Below are 27,095 nucleotides of genomic sequence, written 5' to 3' on the forward strand. Positions count from 1 at the left end.
AACAGGAGGAGAAGGCATGCAAGAAAGGTGATTAAAAGGACAAGTTGGCTTCTGGGTACTGTTGGTCTCAGGTGGCGGACATGTGAAATCACATGGACATCAAAATTAGAAGATTCATTGGGACGAAAAGCTTTTGGGATCGTCTCAGGTTAATGTTGACAGAATCAAAGTAAGACTTGTCGTCAATAGCTAGTTGCTCCTAATATCTTTCTCTCCAATTGTTTTGATCATATCTTATATTATTTTTCTCTTAGACATGTGTATCTCACATATCTAATCCAGCCCAAAGACGCCTTCAATAAATTTTAACCAAATACACATGGCTAAAATACGGCTGTGCACCAAACCCCTACCTTAACTAAACAAGATATTCGAGCACATGAGTCACAGAAGTAACCTAAGCTGTCACAAACTAACATTTTTCTAAGTGGCCAATTTGGACCTTTTAATCATAATGTTATTTGTCTTTATCACTTAACATTTAAAAAGAAACAAAGAAAAAGTAATCATCTCTTGGATTTGACGCCCAAGCTTCAGAGATGGCTGCGATTGCGATGCCAAGTCCACAATACTCGTCATATTCTCTACTTTATTAAAAAGACCAATAATAAATGTCAACTGTAATATGAGTCACTTTCACTAGCCACTCTGCTAAGCTCACATGGAAAACAATGCCATTTAATTTAATTTGAGGAAACTAATCAAATTGTTTCCTCTTTACAATATCAAATTGTTTGCATTTTTATGCTCTCAAACTAAACCCTCCTTTGTAATTTTCCACATATTTTTTGTTGCAATGTATCTAACCAATTAATAAAAAAGTGATAGGCTAAAAGAAACTTGTGGGATTAAACCAAATTAGAGGAAGAGGAAACCGTCGTTTGCTTGTATGTCTCGGAGAAGCACGTATTTTAGCTAAGGATAAGACTAAATTAAAGTAGGAGATAGTCAAATATTTGTTTAACAAAAGGTAAGAATGATGAGACCATGATTGTGGTAGAACAAGTCTCGGGAGATAAGATAGTTGCATGACTCGGAATGGCGTGTCTACAGACTACAAAACGGCACCGACACCGACACCGTTTACTTTGATAAAAGAAGAGTAATCATTAACAGTTCTTCGGCTAGCTATACTACAATTATCCCATTCCGGATAAGTAGATAGGCCTAAAAGAGCCCATGTAGGTATGTATGAGGCAGGTATTGTGAGGCCTAAAAATATAGGTATAGCCCATTTCCCATTAGTAGGTAACATAGTCACAGGCCAACAATTTAGATGATAAAATGAAGAATGAAGCTCTTTTTTTTGGTTGGTTTTATCATTTTCAAGATATCTTTTATAGCATGAACAAATTACGTGAAACTAAAACCTTGAAAGACAAAGAAGAGCCTTTCTGTTTTAAAACTTCTCTAATCATATTAGTTATCCCAGCCATGCAGGGAAAGTGGTGATTCGTTCTTCCATTGTGTATATATATATTATCATTTTGGGTAAATTAAGAAAAGAATACAAACAGAGGGTGAGAAGAGAAGATAGTGGAGCAATAGCCACCCAAGAGTAAAGGATAACATTCTGTAATCTATAAAGTTGCAAGTTGGTATATACAAAACTAAAAGCGGAAAATAGTACTTCAAGAAAAGAAAAAAGAAAAAGACAAACTAAAAGGGGAAAGCAATCATAAAAGCAAAACCAATTAGTCAAATAAGGATTGATGAGTGTGTTGGATGATGGACGATTCTGTTCTTCTACCCCTCTGATCTGTCTGTCATAGGCAATCAAATTGTCATTTGTGTTGGGTGAGAGAAGAAAGTGAAACAATGAAGACTCCTACTTAGTTTTTTTTTTTGATAGAGAGCCAAGTTTGTTGTTTGTTGACTGTAAGGGCTGGGTTTTTGAATAGAGAGAGACATGAAGGAGACACATACAGAGACGTCGTCTTAGGTTGATTCTCTTCAACCTCCACTGTCATTGATGATTGAGATCTCTCTTCCCATAATTTATTGTTATGCATAACAACATATCACGGTAATTAAACGGACAAGTCAACATTGCATTTATTTGTTTTATGTTTTTTTTTGAGTCTCGTTGCCCTCGGAATCGTCCTTGTTAATTTCACGCAATCAAGGACAAGATAATTTCTTCTTTTGGCTGCCATGGCCAAAAGATGCTTTTTGTGTTGGACCACTTTACTCTTCTGCTCTCTGCTGCTTACCGGATACGCCCGAGCTTCCTCTTCAGGCGGCGCCAAAGAGAAAGGGCTCTCCCAAACTCCCACTTGGGCCGTTGCCCTCGTCTGTACCTTCTTCATCCTTGTCTCCGTTCTCCTCGAGAAGGCTCTTCACAGAGTTGCCACGGTTTGCCCTTTATTCTTTCTTCCTTCACTTGTGCAAGCGATCCCCTTCTTAACTTTTTTTTTGTTTTTCTTAATCTCAGTGGTTGTGGGAGAAACACAAGAACTCTCTGCTTGAAGCCTTGGAAAAAATAAAGGCCGGTAAGACCAGACACTACTGGTTTTAATTCTTCTACTGTCTTTGGTTAAGAAAACTAAAGATATGTGTGAAATGGATGCAGAGCTGATGATTCTAGGATTCATTTCCTTGTTGCACACCTTCGGAGAACAGTACATTCTCAAGATTTGTATACCTGAAAAGGCTGCAGCCTCTATGTTACCTTGTGCATCTCCTTCTACTCATGACCAAGACAACAAGACCCACCGCAGACGTCTAGCTGCTGCTTCTACCTCTTCCCGCTGCGAAGAGGTCATCTCTAGCTTCCATTATTAATTATAACAAACTTTACGCTCTGTATTTTGTTATAAACTATCTTGTTTTCCGCAGCAGGGTCATGAACAACTCATACCTGCCACAGGTTTGCACCAGCTACACATTCTATTGTTCTTCATGGCTGCCTTTCATATCCTTTACAGTTTCATCACCATGATGCTTGGCAGACTCAAGGTACGACAATTAAGTTCCTTACCTCAAAACCCTCCTTTCGAAGTCGTAGCTATTCAATTCATTTTCCGACGTAACTGCAGATCCGTGGCTGGAAAAAGTGGGAACAGGAGACTTTTTCTCATGATTACGAGTTTTCAATCGGTACGTAGGCGACTTCTTCTTCATAAGTCTCTGGTCTACAACATAGGTCACTAAAGTGGCTTCTCTCTATGCATAGATCCATCAAGATTCAGGCTCACTCATGAGACGTCATTCGTTAGACAACATTCCAGTTTCTGGACAAAAATCCCCTTCTTCTTTTATGCTGTGAGATTAGCAAGCCCTCGTACAGTATCAAGTTGTACTTCGTGAAAAATTGATATTTAATTTGCTCTCTCTCTCTCTCTCTCTCTCAACCGTCAGGGTTGCTTCCTACAGCAGTTTTTCCGATCTGTCGGGAGGACCGACTACTTAACTCTGCGCCACGGCTTCATCGCTGTAAGGCAAAACTCAGTTCTCTCTTGTGTTTTTACCTAACACCATTGTCATGTTTATGGAAAGTGAGTCTCCTTTTTAGGCCCATTTAGCTCCGGGAAGACAGTTCGACTTCCAGAAGTATATCAAAAGATCACTGGAAGACGATTTCAAGGTGGTAGTTGGAATAAGGTACGTGAAACAAGACAAAACAATGCTAGTTTGGTGTGGTGATTGTTGACATTACATTGCTGATAAATTTTCTCTCTGCAGTCCTCTTCTGTGGGCATCATTTGTAATTTTCCTACTTCTGAATGTTAATGGTGAGCCTTCGCTTGCTTTACCTAATCATTGATTATTAATTGTCTTATATATTGGGGTGCTGAAAAATTCTCCCATCTCTGTTTAGGTTGGGAAACATTGTTTTGGGCGTCAATCCTGCCTGTACTTGTAAGACAAGTTTACTCTTGAGCGAATCTTCTACTGTGTTGTGTCAGGGACTTGTAAGTCTCATTTTTACAACCCTTGCAGATCATATTAGCTGTCAGCACGAAGCTTCAAGCGATCCTAACAAGAATGGCTCTGGGAATCACAGAGAGACACGCAGTTGTTCAAGGGATACCTCTTGTGCATGGTTCAGATAAGTACTTTTGGTTTAATCGCCCTCAGTTGCTGCTTCATCTTCTTCATTTCGCCTTATTCCAGGTAGTTCAATTGCTTTTAGTTCCATACAAAGTCAGCATTGCATGTTATACTTGTGTTCTTCTTTAGTCCCATCCTACAACTAATGCTACCTCCTCCTTCTTTTTGTATAGAATGCTTTCCAGATAACATACTTCTTCTGGGTCTGGGTAACATCTCTTTCATTTATATGCGCAATACAGTAGTTTGCCTTTTGGCCGATGTATTCTCTTCTATATCCTCAATGACATAAATGACTAACTACATTTCCTTAATTTGGCATGCAGTATTCTTTTGGGCTAAAATCTTGTTTTCACACGGATTTCAAGCTTGCCATCGTAAAACTCTCTCTAGGGTAACACTTATTCTTTCATTAGCGAATACACCAATTGATAGATCTCTCGTGGAACAATTAGCTGAACAAGTTTAATAAATTTGCAGCGTTGGAGCTTTGATTTTGTGCAGCTACATCACACTTCCATTGTACGCACTAGTTACTCAGGTACACTATCCTAATTTTCAGCCTTTTACTCTCCAGATTTGTTTGTCTGTAGTACAGTGTCAAGGAACCAAGCAACAAACTTATGTTGTTCATGTGGGCAGATGGGTTCACACATGAAGAAAGCTGTGTTTGATGAGCAAACGGCAAAAGCCTTGAAGAAATGGCACATGACTGTGAAGAAGAAAGGCAAAACGAGAAAGCCACCAACAGAGACCCTTGGAGGTTCTGACAGTGTCAGCACCTCTACCTCAGCCTTTCACGCATCTGGAGCTACTTTACTCCGCTCCAAGACCACAGGTCACTCGACAGCCTCTTACATGAGTAACCTGTGGTCATTAACTCCTGTACGGATAGAAGGACAAACTATCGTCAGGGTTGGTGATCAGCCCACAGAGATGGAAGATGATGGAGATATAAGTCCTGGAAACCAATTCTCCTTTGTGAAGCCTGTTCCTGGTAATGATATTGGTTGATATTCAAAACGAATGCAGAACAAGTTCCACCATCCGGGTCTTTGTTTTCTATTACCTGTATGCCAAAAATTGCTTTGCCAAGTGTTACCGACTAGGATTTCTGTAGAGGTTGTATGCTAGAGCTCTTACATATCCAGAGAAAAAGTAAAGAGCTACATAACAGGTCGGCCCAAAAACTAGAATAGTTTACTGGCTTTGTTTGTATTACATCGTGCAACTGACTATTACTACCAGAATCTATCACAAAACAAGAAACGAGTTTTTGATAAATTTGTATAATCAAACCGCTGATCTTCCACAATACTTGATATAAAGGGACTTACTTAGGTTCTTCCTCGTCATCACTGTCACCTCCAAACATGGAGGCCATCTTCATCGCTAAATTTGCAGCTATTTCCCTTCTCTGGAAATCAGGCATCAATCGCAAATTGTCCCGGATGTTTCCTATTTCTGACATCAACTGTTCCACGTCTTCAAACTCATAACATTTCTCATTTTCTGTGTCCAAAGGTTTTTCATCTGTTACTATTGCTCTTTCAGTGTCATTCTGCAGCTCTAACCTTGGCCGTGACAGCTGCAACTCTTCATCTACAACTTCATTCATTTTTACCATATTATTTTCTACATGGAGGTTTTCCTGTGAAGTGGATCCACCAGCATCTGCATATGAATGCGTTCCACTTGCAGAAACCCATCTTTCGTCGATATTCTCCCATGGGTCGCCTGAGCCTGCTGATAGCACTTCATACTCCAATTCGTATTCAGATTCTTCTTCTGACAACTCTGGGAACGAGAAAATATAGGAGTCACTCAACATGAATCCAAGTGGAAATAAAATGTCCTCACCCGGGTAGAGTTTTGGTCCGACAACTTCTTGGCCGAACACTTGGTCAAATTCCAATGAAATCGTGTTTGGTCATGAAGTGGTCTGACATCAACTCTACCCGGGTAAGGATGTTACAGGAACCCTGAGGGAGAAGAAAATGGAAGGAAAAAATAACCTTCCCCTTGAGCTAACACAGGTTCATTTATCTTATCACCCGATTTAAGAACCATCCCAGGCCACATATGTGCCGAAAGAGCACCAAATAGACGTTCAACCCCTTGAGAATCCCCATCTACTGATAAACCTACAAAAGACCAATCGATGAGCCTCATTAATGCTAGAGACGAATACATATTCTCTGCTCATCCATTTTCACTCAACTTTTTCAAGTTCAGTACAAGCTACTTTTTCATATTTGATGGAAAGAAAGAGTGAGTAACCAGATAAAAAACATGAACATTGCAGTCAATATGAAGAAGGAAGAGTTGCCTGAAAAACATAGAACTTACACTTGTCAAAATCAGGATTAGAGGCACAAGCCTCAATGAACTCGATGTTATTCTCACAGCACCACTCAAGACATGTTGCCCTGATATCCAGTGAAGTATCTTCACTTCCCAACAAGCTGCATCCTTCCGTTTCAGAGATCCCAAACTCATCAGTGTCGGAATACAGAAGTCTAGAGGGGTCTGTTGCCTTCAAAAGGCGGCGTCTATATTCATCATGAGCTAGGTGATGAGGGACACGATCTACTTTGTTACCAATGCACAGCAATATATCAAAATGATTGATGTCAGTATGAGAAACCCAGTCTTGAAGAGCAACAAGAGTTGACAGCTGCAAAGAGTCGGGGGGGGGGGGGGGGGGAGGGGTAAAAAAGGGTTATGTATGCTGCGGGGGTAAGGTGAGAGAATAAATGAGAACCAGCCACAGGGCGTATCAATGACAAACCTCACTCAAGTCGAAGACCATAACTAAGGCCACCAGTGGATGTGACTGAGGGAGGTTGGGTAGAGAGTAGTCGTCGCGAATATGTGATATCCATACAGAAACATCCGCCGTGTAATACTTAGTGTTGATCGTCCAGCTGCCCACATGTTATAGACGAATAAAAAAGAGGTTCAAACAATACTTCAAGTGTGAGACAACTTATTCAGGAATTGGGTACACACATCCATACCCATGAACTTCTGTTTGAGATGATGGCTCCGATGAATCCTCAAATTCCACAGAGAGCAATCCTGTGATCACATAATTTTTTTGATCTCCCGTCAAATGGATAAAAAAGGAAACCCTAGATTTTGGTAAAGCAGAGGAATCGGATCCAAAGGGGAGAAGGGTGCGCTTACGAGAGAGGAGGGTGCGCTTGCCGACGCCAGATGATCCGACGACCAAAACTCCCGGTCGGCTTTCCATCAACTTGGATCCAGTGATCTAGATTCGAGCGACCAGCTTGAGATGTAAATTACCAGGGCGCCTGAATAAAATTAAACTATATGATACCCCCAGCAGTACCACTTTTAGTTTCGTAGTAAGAAAGAGGAGCAATAGCCACACAAGGGAATTGTTTCATTTCTTTTTATATTTTACTATTAAATTCTGGGAGGCGAATCCCAAAATTAATAAAGCAAAATACAGTATGCTGCTGCTGGTGCCCTGAATCTTAAAACAGTTTTGTGTCCATAAATAGATGCATATCCTAATCCTATGGGTGTTTAGTTTTGAGTTCTCCAAAAATAGACATTATTATCAACAACAAAAGAAAAAATACAACATAGCGGAAACAAAATTTTCCAAACTGATCCAATTTGTCTTCACTTAACCACAAATGCCTAAAACTGCATAGACATTTAGAAACCCAACTCACGTGAAGTTTAGTTACACTACTTGGCGGCAGAGTTGGCTTTCTCTGCATGTGGGGCTGAGGGAAACACAAAGACACTTGAAGCAACCGCAGATGGCTGAAACTCAGCAGAATATCGCACTGATGTCAAAGTTATCTTCGGGAGTTGCTGTTCACCGCAAGTCAGAGGCACTAGCTTATAACTTAAGACGTGTTCTGACTTGGGAAGGACTGACACCGTATTGCTGTGAGACCCAGACAGGACAAAACTCTGTGCATCAGCCATAGCAAATTTTGCTTCTTGCAGCAACTGTGTCTGGTTGCAGATTCTAACGGCGCAAGTGAATGGTTCTCCAAGAATGGCATATGGAGGACAGTTCAAACTCATTACCAGTGGTGATGCCTCCACATTTACTTCAGGAAGTTTGTGCTTTGTTGAAACACATGCCTCTGTTATGTTACCTCCCTGTCTCCTCCATTTTAAATGTACTGATCCCAAACCAAGCTTTGAAGTTCTCGTCGTTGGTATGACTGTGAAAACCTTTTTGAACTCTTCCCCTGGCGCAAGATTAGCAGAGCTCGGGGAATCTCCACCCTGCTGAATCAAACATGAAGTTTCCCCCTGCTCATCATCAAATTTAATGGACATGGACACCAGTTTCAGCGCTATCTCTGAGCAATTTTTGGCACTGACAACTAACACACTTTTTTCGTTCAGTGGCAGAGAATACATGTCTTCAGAATCAGGGGCTGGCTTGATCCTATTGAGCAATAGGTGATCCCGTCTATATGGCAACATAAACCGATTGCTTATTAAAAGAGGCATCTTCCCTTCGATCTGCAAGCTCTTGTGAATGTGAACTTTTTGGGTATTAGCTTCACTGCCATGTGGTAAGTAACCCAAAGACACAAAAAGCATGACAGGCTTAGGTCTATGCCACTTGATTTCTAGTTTGCACGTCCATGATTCCCCTTCCTTCAGGTCTGGAACAGAAACCAGCCCAAAAGATTGCTGAATTTTCTTTATGTTTCCTGTTTCAGATTCAGATTCATCGTTGCCCTCTGCCCCATCAATTCCACAGATTTCAACATGATGGCTTTCTAGAGAAAACGGTTCTGTTTCTCTTGGGCTAAACAAACCACCACCACCCACATCAACTAAATTAATCTTCAATTCACCATTGTATACGGCATGACCCTTTGAAGTTACGACAATAGGCATTGTAAAATCTTCTCCAACTAAGGCAGGACCAGAAGCACCTAGACTAACGTCCACCTGTGGTTCAGGTTCATCAACTTGAGTAGCTTTCTGGCCAAATACTGCAAGAACTGGGTCCTTTGTTGGCAGAGATTCCACACGATTCTCATGCTTCCAGAGAGACAAATCCTCCATTGCAGCAGGACTCTCGGCTCTTGAAGAGATTGTGAAAAGAGGGCCCAATTTTGCGAGAACTGAAAGACACTCAAGCTTGCCGCTTTGCTCTGCATATGAAACAAAGAAATGCGTGAAAAGTTAGGCAGCCGAGAAACCATTTTGCTTCTGTTTTCATTATATAGATACAAGTTCTGTAGCATCAGTTTTGCTAACTGGTAACTAAGAATACGAACACGTCCAAACCAGTTTTGAATTTCAATGAATAAACTGCAATTCGTGCAAGTGTGTGACAAACAACACCCTTATAATTAAATCACCCTAACCAGAATTGATTGCATATGTCAGCCTTAACCAATTATTTGGCACGAGCACCAGCGATGGCTCATTCTCCACTTGGCTACCACTTTCCACAGTGTTAGACGAAGAAGCCCATAGAGGCCTCTGGGAATTTCTGATGACAAAGTTGCACGTAGATTGATTGAACTGAACTTCTAGATGATCTATTTCAACTGGAATAGGTAGATGAGAAAGCAGTGACAATGTAATAGAGCACATAGCGTGAGGCTTGATAATTTGCTCGTGAAAAGCAACTGAAGCTAGGAGAACAGGTCTGAGAGGACTGACAAGATCAATCTCAAGATGAAGAGGGCTATCAGTGGCTAATTTGAATCCACTTCCTCCGGTTGATGATAACAGCTCGGCTTCACGACAGACAAGAGTAAAAATTTCTCGATGTATACTTTCTCTTCGTGAAAAGGTTGCAGGACCTCCAGGACCATAATTTTTGTTTCTCAAGTTCCCAGAATCATCATAAGATGTTACAGGCAGTGTAACCATTTCAAGGGACAACTCTACAAAATCTTTCAAAGCACCAAGGTTTCTCGAACACTCTCGCAAGTAACCCAACACCTCCCAGAGCAAAGTTACCCAACCTTCTTGTCTGAACAAGCTTGCAGCGATATTGAAAAAGAATTTTGCGTTGTTGAGATCAGCCAAATCAAAGTACTCCCGGGCTACTTCAAATGCACACAAAGCAGCCATCCTCCGGGCTTTAAGGTTGGTGAATGAATCATAAGATCTCTTCAGCCACGCAATAATTTCATAGGAATCCTGAAATCTCTTTGCTTCTGAAATTGTAAACCGTGTGTACTCTTCATCCGTTATACTGCAAAGACATTAGAAACTCATACCATTAGAGGTGGTGATAGCATAGTTATATACTAATTTTTTACACAGACTTATGGGGTGAATTATGAACAACTTACGAGTGAAGTGTGAGAGATTCTCCCTTCTCTTCTCTCGTCTCACACAACTGAGCGAACTGACCCACATAGACTGAAGGAGTAATGGATTCTGAGCAGCTATCAATCTCTTGAGCTGTTTCAGACATTGACAATAACAATTCCAGGGCACATTTCTTATCTTTCAAGTAATGAGCAGCCAACTGCGTATAGAAAGAAATTCCCAGTGGATAAGAACATTATACTTTCAAACACACTGTAACTAGGCAAAGACTGCTCAGACATATATGGGAAAGAGGAAGAAATTAAGCATTAGCTTCGAGGTAGGTGTTAAGTTTATATAGTGTAGTTTTGAGAGAATGGTAAAAGACACAAAAAGATTTAACACCAAGTGCACCACCAAGTGTAGATTATGTTCCGACTATGAGTTAGATGGAGAAAATTTGACTGACCTGAAAATAATAGGCAGGATAAAACTCAAACTCAGTCAACGATATATCCGCAGTTTCTTGGTTTAAGGAAGAAAAGCTCTGAACTGTTGCGGAGCTTGTCTCCAGCAACTCAGCAAAGACAAGAAACTGCCTACTCATCCAGTCCCAATGGAGAAAAATAAATTCTGTGGATCCAACAACCTTTTCATATGATGCTTTATGTTGATGAAACCATGTTACTGCTTCTATGAGTTTTCCACCGTGTAACAGAAGCGTTGATATCTTGAAATGCAATTGCTCAGCTATGGTCTTGATCTCGACCAAGCGTTGTATTGCAGGCAGCCTAGTTGATGTACCGATCATCTGTGCATAAACAAAATTGGTCGTCAAAATTGAATGTGTGGAAACCACCGACAAATATACATAACCTTAAAACCATATATGCATCAAAAGCGGCTTCTTGACAAGAAGCAGAATACATTAGGGTGACAGATGAGTTAGAAAAACCACAATAATTAGTGAAAGACCTCGTGCAGGGAATGGTAGGCGTCTTCATAAAACTTCAGTGCTTCACCCCAATCTCTACGGAACTCTGCATATACAGCGACCTAGCAGACATGGCAAGAATGAGCCTTCCTTTTCCAAGATATTTTGAAATAAAATGATTCGAGTTAGCAGAGAGGTAACAAAAAAGCTTACTTTAAAACAGTAGCGAACATTCAAATCAGGAGAATTGGAACTCCTTCTCTCAACTCGGCTTTTGATTCTCCGTCCTTCTTCTTTGTAATATGCAAGGGCCAACTCTGCAAATGCAGAAGCGATCCTGCAAACATATTGTGTTGAGATGCATTGAAGCAAAAGCCTCTTGGTCTAGGACCAGGTGCAAAACAGAAAATATGAAAAGAGGAGAGAAACATGCCTGGAGAGAGAGACTGAGAGTTCAGAATCTATGCTGGAATTGAAGAAGAGCACGTACTTAGAATCTAACTCTGCACGCTTGCGCAATGCCACAAGACGATCTTCGCTTAGTTCCTCTAGAAAAAGTCGGGAAGGAGTAAGCAACGAGTTCGGGGATGAAATGGTTAATAAAAAAGATTTAATCGGAGAGAAATGCTACCCTGGGGAGAAGACTGGACCACGACAACCACCAGTTTGATGTTTTTGGGACGGATTACGGATCTATGAACGGAGATCGCTTTGTTAGTTAATCCGTAAGTGTTTTTAAAAAAAAAATCAAAGGGGTGGGGGAAGGAAACAAGGGAAACAAATAAGGGAGATGAGGAAATACTTGAGGCTGTCGAGATCGGAGCAGACCTGTAGCCATTGAGTTGGATCGCCAAAGATGTGATGTGAGGGAAAGAAGGCGGCGACCAGTGCAGGGACCTTGGTGCGATGCTTCAGCAACCAATCCCGCTTCAAGATGCCGCCGCATCTGGAAGGAACGGTAGGAGAAGAATCGGAGACACTGAGAGGATCTCTGAAGGAAGAGGCTCGGCTGATCTGATCATCATGAGCAAGGAGAAGCGAGATATGTGACAAGTCGGGGAAGGCCAGAGCGTTGATGGGAGGCTGCTGGGAGTGGAGATGCTTCGTAATGGACGCCTGTAGCTCCGAGTATCCGAAGAGAGCCACCAGACTTACCGGCGGCGTCCTGAGCTCTTCCGGGTATTCCTCCATCTAGCTCGCCGGGGAGTGTCTCTGAGACTCGGAGGACGCGTTGAATTGTGGCAAGGAAGGATCTGAAACGGAAACATTGCCTGGGCTTGATACGGGCCTTTCATAATAGTGTAGCTGTCAGATCTGGTTTTAAACTTTATGTGGCGTTACGGATAATATACATAGTTCATCTAACCCACTTAATAGGGCTTTTAACAGGCCTTTAATCAATAAGTGAATGGGGCAAGTCCAGTTGTCAGATCTGATTTAAATTTACAGTTTCTAGTTACATCACCCGGTAAAAGATAATGCATCGACTTATACAAAAAAAAACAATTTGAATTGGTTGCATTTAGTGATGTTAAAACGGGCTAACAGCCCGCGGGCCTTAACGGGCTGTATATAAAAATTTCGGCCCATTACCCGTTTATTATTTCTTATGGAATTTTTCCTCAAAACGCTGTAGTTTCACTGTAGGGTTTTTGTTTTCTCTATCTTGTCGTCGGTTCCTCCTCCAAGCCTCCCAAGAGATTTTTAACGCCACCTCCGTCATCACTTCCGGCGAATATTTCGTCATCACCTCCGTCATCACCTCCACAGATTCAGAGGTCTCTCTCTAATCTCTAATCCCTCAATTCAATTTGCTTTGTGGGTTTTGGTGTGGTCTTGTTCTGTGTTGTTGTATGATTCATTTGGCTTTGTGGGTTTTGTTAGAGAAGTACCCCACATATGAAATTGAACATTTGTACTTGTTTCTCGTATATGCAGATCATATCAGAGAAGAATCGCCGTGAGATCTCCAAGTACCTCTTCAAAGGTACGAACTTGTTTTGAGCTTATGAATCTAGTGGTCTTCTTAGTAAATGGGTTTATGCATAGAAATACAATAGCATTGATTGATTGAGTGGTTGACTGATCCAGTTCTTAGTAAAGATTTGAGTTGTATAATCATCTTTCTCATATAGCATTGTTTCTGAAATTTGCATTGCTTAACATCATAAACATGTAATTCAGGTGTTTGAAGCTGAGCATGTTACTACGGGAAACATTAGATTTTACTTTGGTACCAGCACTCTTGCTCTGGTAATCAATCTCTCTCTGTTTTTTAAGAGTTCATCATCGAGTCTTTTGTTTTCCAGTTTGTTTGGTTTGGTGAGTAGATACAGAATGTTTGAGTTGCTTTGCATATATATCAGCATCTGAGTCTCATTTTTATAAGCATTTCACATATGTCTCCTCTTTTATTAATTTTGCAGAATGGACTTAGAAACTGAACATTTGATAGCAAGGCTTAATGCTCAAAGTGATTATATGGATATGTCTCCTCCTTACAGAAACTGTTTGCTTCTAAAGAACGTTCAAGCTTTGCTCTGTACCCGTAATTGGTTACGTGGTTTTGCAGATTATGAAGGTAACTAAACTCTTAACTTTTACATAATACTATTTTCCTTAATAAGTGAACTTTAACTTTTACATAAAACTATTTTCCATAAAACTCTTAACTTTAACAGGTAACATAGAGAACAACTATGACATTGACACAACAACATGTACTTCAGAAGAATGTTCAAGATCAGGAGATTTTATCATGCATTGAATATGTTGCTTCTGGTGTGGTCTTGTTCTGTTTTGTTTTGGCTTCGTCTTCCTCTTCGTAAGATTCAATGAGAAGTAGTAGTGTCATACGGCTTTAGGAATTGTATTATTTGAGGCTTTAAGATGAGAATTTGGTTTATTATACTCTTTCTAGTAGTACTAGTGGATGATGATCCAAATTGGTTTGTTTGGTAATAGTGGGTTTTGTTGTATCATACAAGTATGAATTCATATTTCGTTTTTTTGATATATAATGTTTTCGTTTCTGTTTTCCTTTGTTGTTCTCTGATTACAATCTCTAGTAAAAAACAATCTTAAGTAAAAAATCAAAAAAAAAATCCATCTAAACGGGTCTAAACGGGCCAGATAAATAGGCAGGGTCTAAACGGGTACAGGGTCTAAACGGGCAGGATATAAACGGGTAGGGTATAAACGGGTCCAAAACGGACAAGACTTAAATGGGCAGGGTCTAAATGGGCAGGGTAGTCCTATTTTAACATCCCTAGTTGCATTGCATTTTTTTTATAAGTATGTGAATTTCATATATAATGAATGTTTGTAGAAGTTACAACAAGCTGAACACATCAAAACATCCCATGCCAAAAAAATAAAATAAGGTTCTATGATGAAGAAACAGAGGAGTAGGTGTGCCTAGTCATACTTTTTTTTTTTTTTTTTTTTTTTTTTTTTTTTTTTTTAAATATGTGAATTTTCATTAAACATGAAGTTTTAGAAATATTACATAAGACTTGATACAAACCTCAACCATTGCCCAAAAAAAATAAAAACAAGAGAGGAAGTTGACAGAAGAAATTTTGAGTACGGAATACCTCAACCAGGTTTGCATTAGGTCCTGAAAATGTTTACGCTGCTGCTTCGCCAAGATTGCATCCCTGATTTGCCGGTCCAGGGCCTTGAACAGGACGAGGACATCAGTAGCTTTGAACAGGGCCTTGAATTGGTTGCATTGCATTGCATGCATATAATATAAGTCATGGATTTTTACAAAATGAGAGAGAATATACAATTGGCAACGAATGGGAAGCGGTCAAGCGGAAGAGCGGTTGATGAAGTCAATGCAATCTGCAATTGCATCGGCATAGAAAGAGTTAGAGCGATGTATAGATCTGTAATATAAACCCCCGTCTTCTCTGACTAGCGGCCGCCTCCTGAAGCACCAGCTCCTGAGTAGCCTGAAAAATCCTCTCACTCTCTTACGCAATCTCTTCATCTTCTGCCTCACGGCTCTCACTTTGATTCCTCTACCACTCGGCCGCCATCGTTTCCTTGCTCCTTCCATCTCTATGACGGCCGCCGTTGCCTAGTTATGCGCTTTTAAATCTGAGAGACTGTTGAGAATTGTTATATATGTATATACAACTATATTATATAGCTAGACAACATATATAAGAAGCGAGAGGGCTTTCAAAATGTCTGACTTTCAGATCGAGGCTGGGTTGTTGAGAATTTGAACACTTGCAAAGACTTTTTAATTGATTGATTTTTGTGGTGGCCGCGTGTTATTTTATGTGGGAGATATTGGGTAAGCTGGAAAAACTGGCTTCTAACATGGGATGGAAAATGTCAAAATGAAAAAAAAAGTCTTCCTTGTAATTTTGTAAACATATGTCTAACGTGCTTAATTATTATATGTGCAAAGATCATTGATCTACCATGTTTTCTTTTTCCACAGCAGTGCTTGCATGTTGCAAGATGATTTTTAATTTGAGAGTTCCATTTGACTCTATGGCCACAACACAAAGCCCATTATAGCAAGACCAAAATATCCACTTCCAAGGCCCAACATCAACTTTCTAAACAATTATTATAACCAATCCCGTTTGCTGCTCTCTCTGTTCGGAGGATACGAAGATCCCAAATCTTCTGAGCAGTAAGAAAGATGGCAGTCGAGATGGCCTCTCACTCTCAGGTTTTTTTTTTTTTTTTTTTGTTTGTCTTTTCTTCAGCTTCTTCTTCGTTAATCCGAGTCGACGACGATCAATTGTTCCCTATCTAAATTAATTTTGATCACAGGTTTTAGTTGAAGAGAAATCGGGTGTTAGAATCTTGACTCTGAACAGACCCAAGCAGCTGAATGCTCTGTCCTTCCAAATGGTAATGAATCTTTCCCTTCTTCTTTTGGTTTCTCCTCCTTTCTTGTACATATTTGGTTGACTCAATCTTCTCTAGATCTCTCGGTTGCTGCAACTGTGCCTTGCATATGAGGAGGACCCTAGTGTGAAACTTGTCATCCTTAAGGTAATCATTATCCTTATCTCTTCCGTTTGACCCCCAGCACTGAATGAATTTACCGCAGGGTCTGGGAAGAGCCTTTTGTGCTGGTGGCGATGTTGCAGCTGTGGTTCGTGACATCAAACAAGGTTTACCAACCACCCTCCCATCTTTCTTTTCCTTTTCTTACCTTCTTCTATAATCTAATATACACACTTTCTCTCTATTTTCTTTTCGTTGACCAGGTAACTGGAGACTCGGTGCCAATTACTTCTCAGATGAATACATTCTCAACTATGTTATGGCCACATATAGCAAACCTCAGGTTTTACACTATACATACTCTCCTCTTAGTGAACCACTCACTCCGAGTGTATAAGTTCATTATTCGTAATCCACACTGTTTTCGGATTATAGGTTTCAATTTTGAATGGTATCGTCATGGGAGGGGGAGCTGGTGTCTCAGTCCATGGTCGATTTCGTATTGCAACTGAGAACACGGTATTCTTTTCTTTGAGATGTCCAAAATACATACGTCGCTCCAAAAAATATGCTTATATCATTCCATATCTTTTAACTTTCCCCAAGGTTTTTGCCATGCCTGAGACAGCTCTGGGGCTCTTTCCAGATATAGGCGCCTCCTACTTCTTGTCAAGGCTCCCTGGATTTTTTGGTAACAAAACTTATATATCATATTTGCATCTTCTTAAAGCCACAAAAGTTTCAGGATGAATGAGGCTATCTCCCTCTCTCATCTATGTTATTTTTTTTTTTTTTAGGAGAGTATGTTGGTCTCACTGGAGCTAGATTAGATGGCGCTGAAATGCTTGCTTGTGGTCTTGCTACTCATTTTGTGCCTTCAAAGGTATGAACTTCCTTTTCGTTAGTATTCCCCATTACCGGCATGATAGCAACTTGACATGCTAAACACAAGAACATTTTTTTTTTTTTTTTTTTTTTTGTTAGTGGATTAAGACAGCTGGTGATGCAAAATTATTGTTAGTGTTAAGTTGAATTGACACAATAGACATAGGAATACCCTGTAAGAGATGATGGATTCTCCGTTTGGCATTTTTCTTGGTGAGAAACTTTTCTTGGCCAGGAAAGTTTAAGGTCTCTCTGTCAGGATTTGGGGTAGTCTTGTAGAATTTGGGGTAGTCTTGTTTGCTTATTTTCTCCAGCGTGATGGTTCCTGTTAACTATTATAAAATATAAGTGTCCGTACCCAATCTTGCGGCCTGTAATTTTTCTTAGTCTCTATTTTATATGACAATCCGAATGACTTTTACAATTCAGTTTTCTTATAGCTAGTTAGCTACTAGTGTCAACTGTCAAGCACTATTTGCTTCACCAAGGATTGTTACCTACTTCATACCAAAAAAGAAAAAGAAAAGGATACTTAGTAAGGTTACTCTTTTTTTTACAGAGGTTGACTGCATTAGAAGCAGATCTTTGCAGAGTTGGTTCAAGTGATCCAACCTTTGCCTCAACAATTCTCGATGCCTACACCCAGAAACCGCGTTTGAAACAGCAGAGTGCTTACCGCAGGCAAGTGTATATGATTTTATCTTCTTTTCAATTCCCTAATATTCTTATCTTTACTATCTCTCATATACTCATTGCTCTCTCATATCTGCTTCTTATTTTTTTTTTCATGACAAAAGCATGCACATTCTAGGTCATTGCTCTCTTATTAACCATGAATACATGACATATTTCTAAAATTTCTTGTATTGGTTTCAGCTTTTCAATTGCTCTTTACAGAATTCATTTCTCATCATATCTTTAATTGAAAATGTGTGTGAAGAGAAAAGGTGGTTCTTATCTTTCCGTTTGTTTAGCAGGTTAGATGTTATTGATAAGTGCTTCTCTAGGAGAACTGTCGAAGAAATTATATCTGCACTTGTAAGTTCTTTTTTGTTTTTTCATTTATATATAGGTATATTCACTTGCAATCCTGAGTCGACTGATTTACCTTTGACAATGGTCTGTACTATCATATATATTCATATATGTGTTGCTTAGGAGAGAGAGGCCACTCAAGAAGCAGATGGTTGGATCTCAGCTACCATTTTATCATTGAAGAAGGCTTCACCAGCAAGCCTTAAAATCTCTCTTAGATCGGTTAGTTCCCAGAACGCATCACAGGAAATGATGACAAAGAGCTGACTGACTGTGCTTATATATATTTTAGATAAGAGAAGGGCGATTGCAGGGGGTGGGGCAGTGTCTTATCCGTGAGTATAGAATGGTGTGTCACGTGATAAAGGGAGAAATTAGCAAAGATTTTGTGGAGGTTTTGCAAGCTACCCCGACTGTATTTTCCTTCCGAACTGTCCTTGTTGTTGACCGTAATTACAACAGCGTGTTTTACTTGTGCAGGGGTGCAGAGCTATATTGGTAGACAAAGATAAGAACCCAAAGGTTTAAACAAGTCTCTATATTTTGGTATTTGTGGTTGTTATGTCACATTGTTGATATAATGCCAGTGTTTGCTGAAATGAAATTAGTGGGAGCCAAGGCGACTGGAGGACATGAAGGATAGCATGGTAGAGAAGTACTTCACGAGAGTGGAAGAAGAAGGGGAATGGGAGGATCTAAAGCTTCCGGCAAGGAAAAACTTGCCTGCTATAGCAATATCAAAGCTGTGAAGTGGAGAAGGTGACGAAGCACTATGGTTTACTTCCCGTCAAGTCTGAAAAAGGAAAATAAAGACATGTAACAACACTGGTGTTGAATAGGCCTGGCAATACATACATAATCCATTATTGTATTGATGTAAAGATTTGTACATGGTGTTGGAGGCACAACCATGGCCAATGGACGTGAGAGCACGTCTTTGTTCATTGTTCATTTATTCGGTTTCAACCCACACAACACAACGACGCGGATCGTGTCCTTATGATTAAAATAATAGTCTTCAATTAAACTAAAAACAATTAGAAGAAATGAGAAAATCAGCTGAATCGTGAAGAATTGAATGTGAAGAAGAAGAAGAAGAGGCAATTAAAAATCTCCCGTGACTCTCGTCTCTCTCCCTTTCTCTCTCTCTGCTCAAAATTTCTGTTTTTCTGGGGCAAATTTGGGCTTGTTCAGATCTACAATCTCTCCTTTTTCTTCGGCTATGGAGGGCCAACGAGGCAGTAATTCTTCGTTGAGCTCTGGTAATGGCACCGAAGTCGCCGCCGACGTTTCTTCTTGCTTTTATGTTCCCAATCCCTCTGGGACCGACTTCGATGCTGAATCGTCTTCTCTTCCTCCTCTGTAAGTCTTCTTTGCTCCTTCTACTTCTTCTCTTTCCAACTACTTGTCTCTGAATTTTCAAAAAACAATTGATTTTACTCTTGTCGCAGCTCCCCAGCTCCTCAAGTGGCTTTGTCAATTCCCGCCGAGCTTGCTGCCGCCATTCCCCTCATTGATCGCTTCCAGGTTGAAGCTTTTTTGCGGCTTATGCAGAAGCAAATCCAGTCTGCTGGCAAGCGTGGCTTCTTCTATTCTAAAAAGTCCTCTGGCTCTCATGTCCGCGAGCGCTTCACATTTGAGGATATGCTTTGCTTTCAGAAGGTTCTTACTCCAATTCTCCCTTCACTCACACACAATCCATTTTGATTGACTCTGTGCTGAAATTTAATTAAAAATTAATGTTGTCTCTCTCTCTCTCTCTCCTTCAGGATCCCATCCCCACATCTCTTCTCAAGATAAACAGCGATCTCGTCAGCCGTGCTACCAAGTTGTTTCATCTCATCTTAAAATATATGGGCGTTGATTCATCTGATCGATCAACGCCACCCAGTTTAGATGAACGCATTGAACTTGTTGGAAAGCTCTTCAAGAAAACTTTGAAGCGTGTTGAACTCCGGGACGAACTTTTTGCTCAAATCTCCAAACAGACTAGGCATAATCCTGACAGGTACATTCCATCCAAACAGGCTGTTTTTTTGTATCTCTGTTACTTTTTCCCCTTTCTTTTATTTCTAACCCTTTTTGTATCTCTTTTAACTTTTCCCCTTCTTGGCATGTTATCAGGCAATACTTGATCAAAGCTTGGGAATTGATGTACTTATGTGCGTCTTCAATGCCTCCAAGCAAAGATATTGGTGGATATCTATCTGAGTATATTCATAATGTGGCACACGATGCAACAATCGAACCAGAGGCTCAGGTTCTTGCTGTGAATACTTTGAAGGCTTTAAAGCGCTCTATCAAAGCTGGTCCTAGGCATACCACACCTGGCCGTGAAGAAATTGAAGCCCTTTTGACCGGTAGAAAGCTCACCACCATTGTCTTCTTTTTGGATGAAACTTTTGAAGAAATATCATATGACATGGCCACAACTGTGTCTGATGCTGTTGAGGTATATTCTTGTATTCTTTTATCATAGTTTAGTTTCCTTGCAGTGCACTGCTACCTGATCATATTCTTGTCTGAGGAAGTAAACTTAGTAATGCGTTTGTTCTAGCGTTTTATTTTCCTTTGTCTCTTTTTTTTTTTTTTATTTAACCTTTCTCACTGTATTGACATACCTTTCAGGAGCTAGCTGGGACAATTAAACTCTCAGCTTTCTCTAGCTTCAGTTTGTTTGAATGTCGTAAAGTTGTTTCAAGTTCCAAATCGTCAGATACCGGAAATGGTATGTTTTCATATGACTCTCTTTATCATATATTTTTAAGTAGTACGACATTATTAATCATTTTTTCAATCTGTTCGCTTGCAGAGGAATATATAGGATTGGATGATAACAAGTATATTGGAGATCTCCTCGCAGAATTCAAAGCTATAAAAGATAGAAATAAAGGAGAGATACTACACTGCAAATTGGTATTTAAAAAAAAACTATTCCGAGAGTCTGATGAAGCAGTAACAGATCTGATGTTTGTTCAACTTTCATATGTTCAAGTGAGCATTTTCTTCATTGATATGATTTCCACATGATAAATCTGTGTTTCCTTGCTAACACATATACATGCAGCTGCAACATGACTATTTATTAGGAAACTATCCTGTTGGGAGGGACGATGCTGCTCAGCTTTGTGCCTTGCAAATTCTTGTTGGGATTGGGTTTGTCAACAATCCAGAGTCATGCATGTTAGTATTCTAAATTTTTAGTTACGAGAATTGTAGCTTCAATTTTTCTTAAGCTAAGCCATTGAATTTATTTGCGTAGTAATAATGTTGTATTTTTCCAATATTCCATTAATATTTTTCTCTTTCTTTATCATTGTGTCACATATTAGTGACTGGACATCACTTCTTGAGCGCTTTTTGCCGAGACAAATAGCAATAACCCGAGCAAAGCGTGAATGGGAATTGGATATCCTTGCTCGCTACCGTTCTATGGTAGGAATGAGTCAATGCTTTTTTTTTTTTTTTTTTGTCTTTCCCTCTCTAGATACCTTTGCCACATACATACATACCGATTGAAGTGATAGTATGATAAAATGATACATCGTATTTGTGTATGTGGAAATGTAGGAGAATGTAACCAAAGATGATGCAAGACAGCAATTTCTACGGATACTAAAGGCATTGCCATACGGGAATTCAGTGTTTTTCAGTGTACGCAAGATAGATGATCCGATTGGGCTGCTACCAGGGCGAATCATTTTGGGTATCAACAAACGTGGGGTCAGTGCAAAATAGATGTTATACATTAGAAATTTGTTATCGTTGTTTGAAATTCAAATGTATGTTGTTGGGTTTGAATTTGTTGTTTGCTTTCTTGTAGGTGCATTTTTTCCGACCGGTTCCTAAAGAGTATTTGCACTCTGCTGAACTACGTGACATAATGCAATTTGGCAGCAGTAACACAGCCGTCTTTTTCAAAATGAGAGTCGCTGGTGTTCTTCACATATTTCAGTTCGAAACAAAACAGGTTCAGACATTATTATTTGCGGATCATTATAATTACGCAGCTATTCCTTACAATATATATTTAATTCGGGGAACTTGTAAATGTGAACTAGCATTTTATTGTTTGTAGGGAGAAGAAATTTGTGTTGCTTTGCAAACCCATATAAATGATGTCATGTTGCGTCGTTACTCCAAAGCTCGATCTGCTGCCAATAGCTTGGTTAATGGAGATATATCTTGCAGTTCGAAGCCACAAAATCTTGAAGTGTATGAAAAACGTGTGCAAGATTTGTCTAAGGCTTATGAAGAGTCTGAAAAGAAGATTGATAAGGTATACCGTCTAATAGATATCTCGTTTCTTGGTCGAGTAAAATTCAATTTATGGAGGGAAGGCTGATCTCTGTTTAAAACATGTACTAACATTTTGTAGTAGGATTTGTCATGGTTTAATGCTTGGCTGTTGTACGATATATCAGTAAATGTCACCCCTCCTTCTATCTCATGTTATTGTTGGTACTTGGTAGAATGTTATTCCGTGACCTCTTTTCTTTTTAGAGTTGTATGCTGATGAACTGTTTGTATGTTTTATGTTGTTGTGTAGTTGATGGATGAATTGCAAGAGAAAAATCAGCAAGACGTTACTCTGCGTGAAGAGTTAGAAGCTTTGCGTAATGGTTTAGAGCTTGAAAGGAAAAAATTGTTGGAGGTTACCTTAGACCGTGATAAACTTAGGTCGTTGTGTGACGAGAAAGGGATAACTATTCAAGTTAGTTATAACATAACTTTTCTCTTTGTTTAGATGCTTTGGTGAAATTATTAATTATTTATTCTATATATGCTCTAGACCTTGATGTCTGAACTACGAGGAATGGAAGCAAGGTTGGCAAAGTCAGGCAACACAAAATCAAGTAAAGAGACAAAGTCGGAATTAAGCGAAATGAATAATCAGGTGAATATCATGTGTATAATTTTGATTCGTTGTTGTATGCTTTAATTGTTGAGTATCTATGTTGTTTTTTTGCTAGCACTTCTGTCTCCCTTCAACAATGATTTTTATGTCACAGATATTATACAAGATCCAAAAGGAGTTAGAAGTTCGAAATAAGGAATTGCACGTTGCAGTTGATAACTCAAAGAGATTGTTGAGCGAAAACAAGATTTTGGAGCAAAGCATTTTCAATACTGAAAATAGGAAAAAAGAGGAGGTGAATCTGATGTATCAGATTTATGGCCGATTTAAAATTGAGTAGTTGCAAATGCTTGCGTATTGACACATCAATATTTCAGGTTGAAATTCATCAAAAGAGATATGAACAAGAAAAAAAGGTGTTAAAGCTTCGAGTTTCTGAACTTGAAAATAAGCTTGAAGTCCTTACTCAAGACTTGGATAGTGCTGAGTCCGCGATTGAAAGTAAGAATTCTGACATGATGCTGTTGCAGAATAGCTTAAAAGAGCTTGAGGAGTTGAGAGAAATGAAAGAGGTATTGGTACTCTTTAGTCTTCTTTATTGTTTTAATTAGAGGGAGGCGCTTACATTCCAATTTCATGTTTTAAGGACATTGACAGAAAAAATGAGCAAACAGCTGCCATTTTGAAGATGCAAGGAGCCCAACTTGCTGAGCTAGAAATACTTTATAAGGAAGAACAAGTTCTAAGAAAAAGATACTATAATACCATAGAAGGTAACATGATGGTCAAGTATGTACAATAATATTCATAGGCGTGCTTTTGTGAAATTTATAATGTGTATAATGTTTTTGTTTTAAAATTGAATTGTAGATATGAAAGGAAAGATTAGAGTTTATTGTCGTATAAGACCTCTAAATGAAAAAGAGAGTTCAGAGAGGGAAAAACAAATGCTGACAACTGTGGATGAGTTTACCGTTGAACATCCATGGAAAGACGACAAAAGAAAGCAACACATATATGATCGCGTATTTGACATGCGTGCTAATCAAGATGATATCTTTGAAGACACAAAGGTATTACGGATATGTTACTCTGTTCATTTACCATTTATTTTTAGCTAATTTTGTTGTGGTTGCTAATATCGTTTCTCTTAACAGTATTTGGTACAGTCCGCTGTAGATGGATATAATGTTTGCATTTTTGCATATGGTCAAACTGGGTCCGGAAAAACTTTCACTATATATGGGCATGAGAACAATCCTGGACTGACACCTCGAGCTACAAAAGAACTGTTCAATATATTAAAGCGAGATAGTAACAGATTTTCATTTTCTCTGAAGGTAATTTGTTATCCTAATATATGATGCGATTAAGGATTCTGGCATCTAATGACTTCAAGAAATTATGCAGGTATATATGGTGGAACTTTATCAAGACACACTTGTAGACCTTCTCTTACCAAAAAGTGCAAGACGCTTGAAACTAGAGATTAAAAAAGATTCAAAGGTAATGAGATATATAGCTACTTTCACTAGTTTGTAGACACAAGTAGTATCTCATGCATAAAATACTTCCTCAGGGTATGGTCTTTGTAGAGAATGTGACAACTATACCTATATCAACTTTGGAGGAACTGCGGATGATTATTGAACGGGGATCGGAACGACGCCATGTTTCTGGAACAAATATGAATGAAGAAAGCTCAAGGTCTCACCTAATACTATCGGTTGTTATCGAGAGCATTGATCTTCAAACCCAGTCTGCTGCGAGGGGCAAGGTGACAAAATTTACTAGTTGTTTCTTTTTTAACTCATAGTCATAATCATTTTTCACGGAATTTCGTAGCATTTAGGGATTTCAAGGAAATAGGACTTTCTTTAGATTTTCATGTTTAGTCTACCGTATATAAAAGAAATATAGTAATATTAATCTTATTCAGAAGGAAGATAGTTTAACGTCATCTCAAGTATTATCCAAATCATTGGTGTGGTACACAATGTTAAACCTTCGTGTGTATTCATAGGATTGCACAATAAACATTAACTAAACCTAAATGATTAAATATATCCATATTATTAGACAATGATACCCTCATTATCTATATATTTTTGTTCACTAGATCCTTTTCGTGAATGTTATGAGAAATGATGATCTTGTATAATATTATGATCCTCTATTTGTTACTTTGCAGTTGAGTTTTGTGGATCTTGCTGGTTCTGAGAGAGTAAAAAAGTCGGGCTCTGCCGGCTGCCAACTCAAAGAAGCTCAAAGTATCAACAAATCACTTTCTGCATTAGGTGATGTTATTGGTGCTTTATCTTCGGGCAACCAGCATATTCCTTACAGGAATCACAAGCTAACAATGTTGATGAGTGATTCATTGGGCGGAAATGCCAAGACGTTAATGTTTGTTAATGTGTCTCCAGCCGAATCAAACTTGGACGAGACGTACAATTCTCTACTGTAAGTCAAACATCAATTGTCAAATAAGCTAAGTGTTAACATAGATTAACTGTACGTTCTCATTAGATAAAGCATACTGTTTTTGTTCCTCCTTTGACCAAATTCCAGATACGCGTCGAGAGTGAGAACTATCGTGAATGATCCCAGCAAACATATATCATCGAAAGAGATGGTGCGATTGAAAAAGTTGGTAGCATACTGGAAAGAGCAAGCCGGTAAAAAAAGTGAGGAAGAAGACTTGGTGGATATTGAGGAAGATCGTACACGAAAAGATGAGGCAGATAGTTGAAGAATGCTGGCATGGGATTCAATTCATGTAGGTGAAATTGAGACGATAGTATCATTGGTTTTCACCATTCTTTTTGTAGGAAGTTACTACTCTTAAGTAGAGTTTCTATCTAAAAGTAATGCTATATGTCTCAAACTTTATCTGTTTTGATGAGATCCTCGTTACAAGAAAGGAATTAATGGTAGATACAATACGAATCTGGTGAGAACAATACAAACAAGAACAAAAGTGAAACAGTATAAAGATAATCCATTATGTCAAAGTTAGGGTATACACCTATTAAGTTGGTATTATTTATCTAATCAAGTGTAAAAGGAATTTATACACGAATTATTCATCGGCTGACATGTTATGTTTATTATTCAAGTATTTATAAGGAATTTACGAACTCAATTATAGACATATATTTCACCTCAGTGTGGATTTATCCAACGTTGCGGTAGGTAGTTTCAGTTAACCTCAAACCGTGTGTGATACACCATCAAGAATCACAACGATTGGACGAGAGAAGAGAATAAGGATTTAGGATTTGGGATGCCCTATTTTGCCGTTCGATGCAATCTTCTTCTCTCACACCTAGCCACACCCTCCTCTCGTTTCCTAGCTTGTTTCTATTTTGTAACACACTTCTTTCTCATTTTTTATTACTTATTACTTTATAAGTGGATAAAACAGACCAAACCACTGTGTTCTTCTTTTCTTTTCTAATCATATAAAAACCAAATATTTTGGTTTGTGTAATTCACAGTCAGGGGATATGCTCTCTACAGCTTGTGGCTCTCCATGTTATATAATTAGGGTTTAGGGTTTAGGGTTTAGGGTTTAGGGTTTAGGGTTTAGGGTTTAGGGTTTAGGGTTTAGGGTTTAGGGTTTAGGGTTTAGGGTTTAGGGTTTAGGGTTTAGGGTTTAGGGTTTAGGGTTTAGGGTTTAGGGTTTAGGGTTTAGGGTTTAGGGTTTAGGGTTTAGGGTTTAGGGTTTAGGGTTTAGGGTTTAGGGTTTAGGGTTTAGGGTTTAGGGTTTAGGGTTTAGGGTTTAGGGTTTAGGGTTTAGGGTTTAGGGTTTAGGGTTTAGGGTTTAGGGTTTAGGGTTTAGGGTTTAGGGTTTAGGGTTTAGGGTTTAGGGTTTAGGGTTTAGGGTTTAGGGTTTAGGGTTTAGGGTTTAGGGTTTAGGGTTTAGGGTTTAGGGTTTAGGGTTTAGGGTTTAGGGTTTAGGGTTTAGGGTTTAGGGTTTAGGGTTTAGGGTTTAGGGTTTAGGGTTTAGGGTTTAGGGTTTAGGGTTTAGGGTTTAGGGTTTAGGGTTTAGGGTTTAGGGTTTAG

At 39.2% G+C, this 27,095-nt stretch overlaps 5 protein-coding genes and 1 long non-coding RNA gene across 9 annotated transcripts; 4 read left to right on the forward strand and 2 right to left on the reverse strand.

The window, feature by feature from the left end:
- The first annotated feature begins 1,450 nt into the window (after window positions 1-1,450).
- Window positions 1,451-5,337, forward strand: LOC104727447 (MLO-like protein 10). Its single transcript, XM_087471233.1, is given in 15 exon segments — window positions 1,451-2,355; window positions 2,435-2,492; window positions 2,573-2,760; window positions 2,842-2,958; window positions 3,039-3,099; window positions 3,176-3,264; window positions 3,361-3,435; window positions 3,515-3,603; window positions 3,685-3,734; window positions 3,821-3,861; window positions 3,943-4,164; window positions 4,166-4,262; window positions 4,380-4,447; window positions 4,534-4,594; window positions 4,696-5,337. Coding segments are annotated over 15 exon segments (1,449 nt in total). The 5' UTR covers window positions 1,451-2,154; the 3' UTR covers window positions 4,728-5,337.
- LOC104757704 (uncharacterized) lies at window positions 5,232-7,447 on the reverse strand. The gene is made up of 6 exons (XM_087471236.1): window positions 7,243-7,447; window positions 7,074-7,134; window positions 6,845-6,980; window positions 6,403-6,730; window positions 6,069-6,197; window positions 5,232-5,850 (listed from the first exon to the last, which is right to left on the reverse strand). Exons 1-6 carry the CDS (start codon window positions 7,307-7,309, stop codon window positions 5,387-5,389), a joined length of 1,185 nt encoding a protein of 394 aa, XP_087327362.1. The 5' UTR covers window positions 7,310-7,447; the 3' UTR covers window positions 5,232-5,386.
- A 165-nt stretch (window positions 7,448-7,612) lies between these two features.
- On the reverse strand, window positions 7,613-12,585 carry LOC104727449 (uncharacterized). Of its 2 annotated transcripts, none has more exons than XM_010446560.2 (9): window positions 12,072-12,585; window positions 11,901-11,962; window positions 11,703-11,817; window positions 11,483-11,606; window positions 11,311-11,391; window positions 10,805-11,146; window positions 10,377-10,555; window positions 9,435-10,276; window positions 7,613-9,218 (listed from the first exon to the last, which is right to left on the reverse strand). In XM_010446560.2, exons 1-9 carry the CDS (start codon window positions 12,458-12,460, stop codon window positions 7,777-7,779), a joined length of 3,576 nt encoding a protein of 1,191 aa, XP_010444862.2. In that variant the 5' UTR covers window positions 12,461-12,585; the 3' UTR covers window positions 7,613-7,776. The 2 variants fall into 2 exon arrangements, with proteins under 2 accessions (XP_010444862.2, XP_087327355.1); XM_087471229.1 differs by having other exon boundaries at window positions 12,098-12,564.
- A 316-nt stretch (window positions 12,586-12,901) lies between these two features.
- LOC147935671 (uncharacterized) lies at window positions 12,902-14,305 on the forward strand. The gene is made up of 5 exons (XR_015570627.1): window positions 12,902-13,047; window positions 13,208-13,256; window positions 13,454-13,522; window positions 13,696-13,850; window positions 13,951-14,305. It is a non-coding gene; the product is annotated as an uncharacterized LOC147935671 (long non-coding RNA).
- Window positions 14,306-15,709: 1,404 nt separating this feature from the next.
- Window positions 15,710-19,120, forward strand: LOC104727450 (3-hydroxyisobutyryl-CoA hydrolase 1). Of its 3 annotated transcripts, none has more exons than XM_010446561.3 (14): window positions 15,710-15,965; window positions 16,070-16,150; window positions 16,226-16,294; window positions 16,353-16,416; window positions 16,513-16,592; window positions 16,685-16,768; window positions 16,856-16,940; window positions 17,047-17,132; window positions 17,694-17,815; window positions 18,112-18,172; window positions 18,293-18,391; window positions 18,462-18,563; window positions 18,650-18,691; window positions 18,778-19,120. In XM_010446561.3, the coding sequence occupies exons 1-14, from the start codon at window positions 15,936-15,938 to the stop codon at window positions 18,916-18,918; spliced, it is 1,146 nt and encodes a 381-aa protein (XP_010444863.1). In that variant the 5' UTR covers window positions 15,710-15,935; the 3' UTR covers window positions 18,919-19,120. The 3 variants fall into 3 exon arrangements, with proteins under 3 accessions (XP_010444863.1, XP_087327044.1, XP_087327043.1); XM_087470917.1 differs by having other exon boundaries at window positions 15,849-15,965; window positions 18,109-18,172; XM_087470918.1 differs by lacking the exon at window positions 18,650-18,691 and having other exon boundaries at window positions 18,462-18,584; window positions 18,757-19,120.
- On the forward strand, window positions 19,062-25,970 carry LOC104762983 (kinesin-like protein KIN-14E). Its single transcript, XM_087470916.1, has 22 exons — window positions 19,062-19,531; window positions 19,621-19,831; window positions 19,939-20,177; window positions 20,294-20,621; window positions 20,798-20,897; window positions 20,982-21,163; window positions 21,237-21,352; window positions 21,502-21,604; window positions 21,740-21,892; window positions 21,993-22,139; window positions 22,248-22,448; window positions 22,719-22,883; window positions 22,962-23,066; window positions 23,182-23,322; window positions 23,405-23,599; window positions 23,674-23,800; window positions 23,898-24,100; window positions 24,185-24,367; window positions 24,438-24,533; window positions 24,607-24,804; window positions 25,219-25,490; window positions 25,599-25,970. Exons 1-22 carry the CDS (start codon window positions 19,392-19,394, stop codon window positions 25,777-25,779), a joined length of 3,786 nt encoding a protein of 1,261 aa, XP_087327042.1. The 5' UTR covers window positions 19,062-19,391; the 3' UTR covers window positions 25,780-25,970.
- The last annotated feature ends 1,125 nt before the right edge of the window (window positions 25,971-27,095 follow it).

The sequence above is a fragment of the Camelina sativa genome, chromosome 11 (assembly GCF_030686135.1).
Source record: "Camelina sativa cultivar CO46 ecotype springtype chromosome 11, ASM3068613v1".
Taxonomy (NCBI): domain Eukaryota; kingdom Viridiplantae; phylum Streptophyta; class Magnoliopsida; order Brassicales; family Brassicaceae; genus Camelina; species Camelina sativa.

Excerpts from the sequence above, each read along its gene's own strand:
- LOC104757704 (XM_087471236.1), bottom strand. The coding sequence starts at position 7,309 with ATGGAAAGCCGACCGGGAGTTTTGGTCGTCGGATCATCTGGCGTCGGC. Across the intron at positions 6,981-7,073 it reads TCTCAAACAGAAGTTCATGG|CTGGACGATCAACACTAAGT; the intron begins GTATGGATGTGT and ends ACATGTGGGCAG. Across the intron at positions 5,851-6,068 it reads TGTGTTAGCTCAAGGGGAAG|AGTTGTCAGAAGAAGAATCT; the intron begins GTTATTTTTTCC and ends TCTCGTTCCCAG.
- LOC104762983 (XM_087470916.1), top strand. The coding sequence starts at position 19,392 with ATGGAGGGCCAACGAGGCAGTAATTCTTCGTTGAGCTCTGGTAATGGC. Across the intron at positions 22,884-22,961 it reads AGAAAGGGATAACTATTCAA|ACCTTGATGTCTGAACTACG; the intron begins GTTAGTTATAAC and ends TATATGCTCTAG. Across the intron at positions 23,323-23,404 it reads AAAATAGGAAAAAAGAGGAG|GTTGAAATTCATCAAAAGAG; the intron begins GTGAATCTGATG and ends TCAATATTTCAG.
- LOC104727450 (XM_087470917.1), top strand. The coding sequence starts at position 15,936 with ATGGCAGTCGAGATGGCCTCTCACTCTCAG. Across the intron at positions 16,417-16,512 it reads GGTTCGTGACATCAAACAAG|GTAACTGGAGACTCGGTGCC; the intron begins GTTTACCAACCA and ends TTCGTTGACCAG. Across the intron at positions 18,564-18,649 it reads TTAGCAAAGATTTTGTGGAG|GGGTGCAGAGCTATATTGGT; the intron begins GTTTTGCAAGCT and ends TTACTTGTGCAG.
- LOC104727449 (XM_010446560.2), bottom strand. The coding sequence starts at position 12,460 with ATGGAGGAATACCCGGAAGAGCTCAGGACGCCGCCGGTAAGTCTGGTG. Across the intron at positions 11,147-11,310 it reads CCTACCATTCCCTGCACGAG|ATGATCGGTACATCAACTAG; the intron begins GTCTTTCACTAA and ends GTTTATGCACAG. Across the intron at positions 10,556-10,804 it reads ATCCTGCCTATTATTTTCAG|TTGGCTGCTCATTACTTGAA; the intron begins GTCAGTCAAATT and ends TTCTATACGCAG.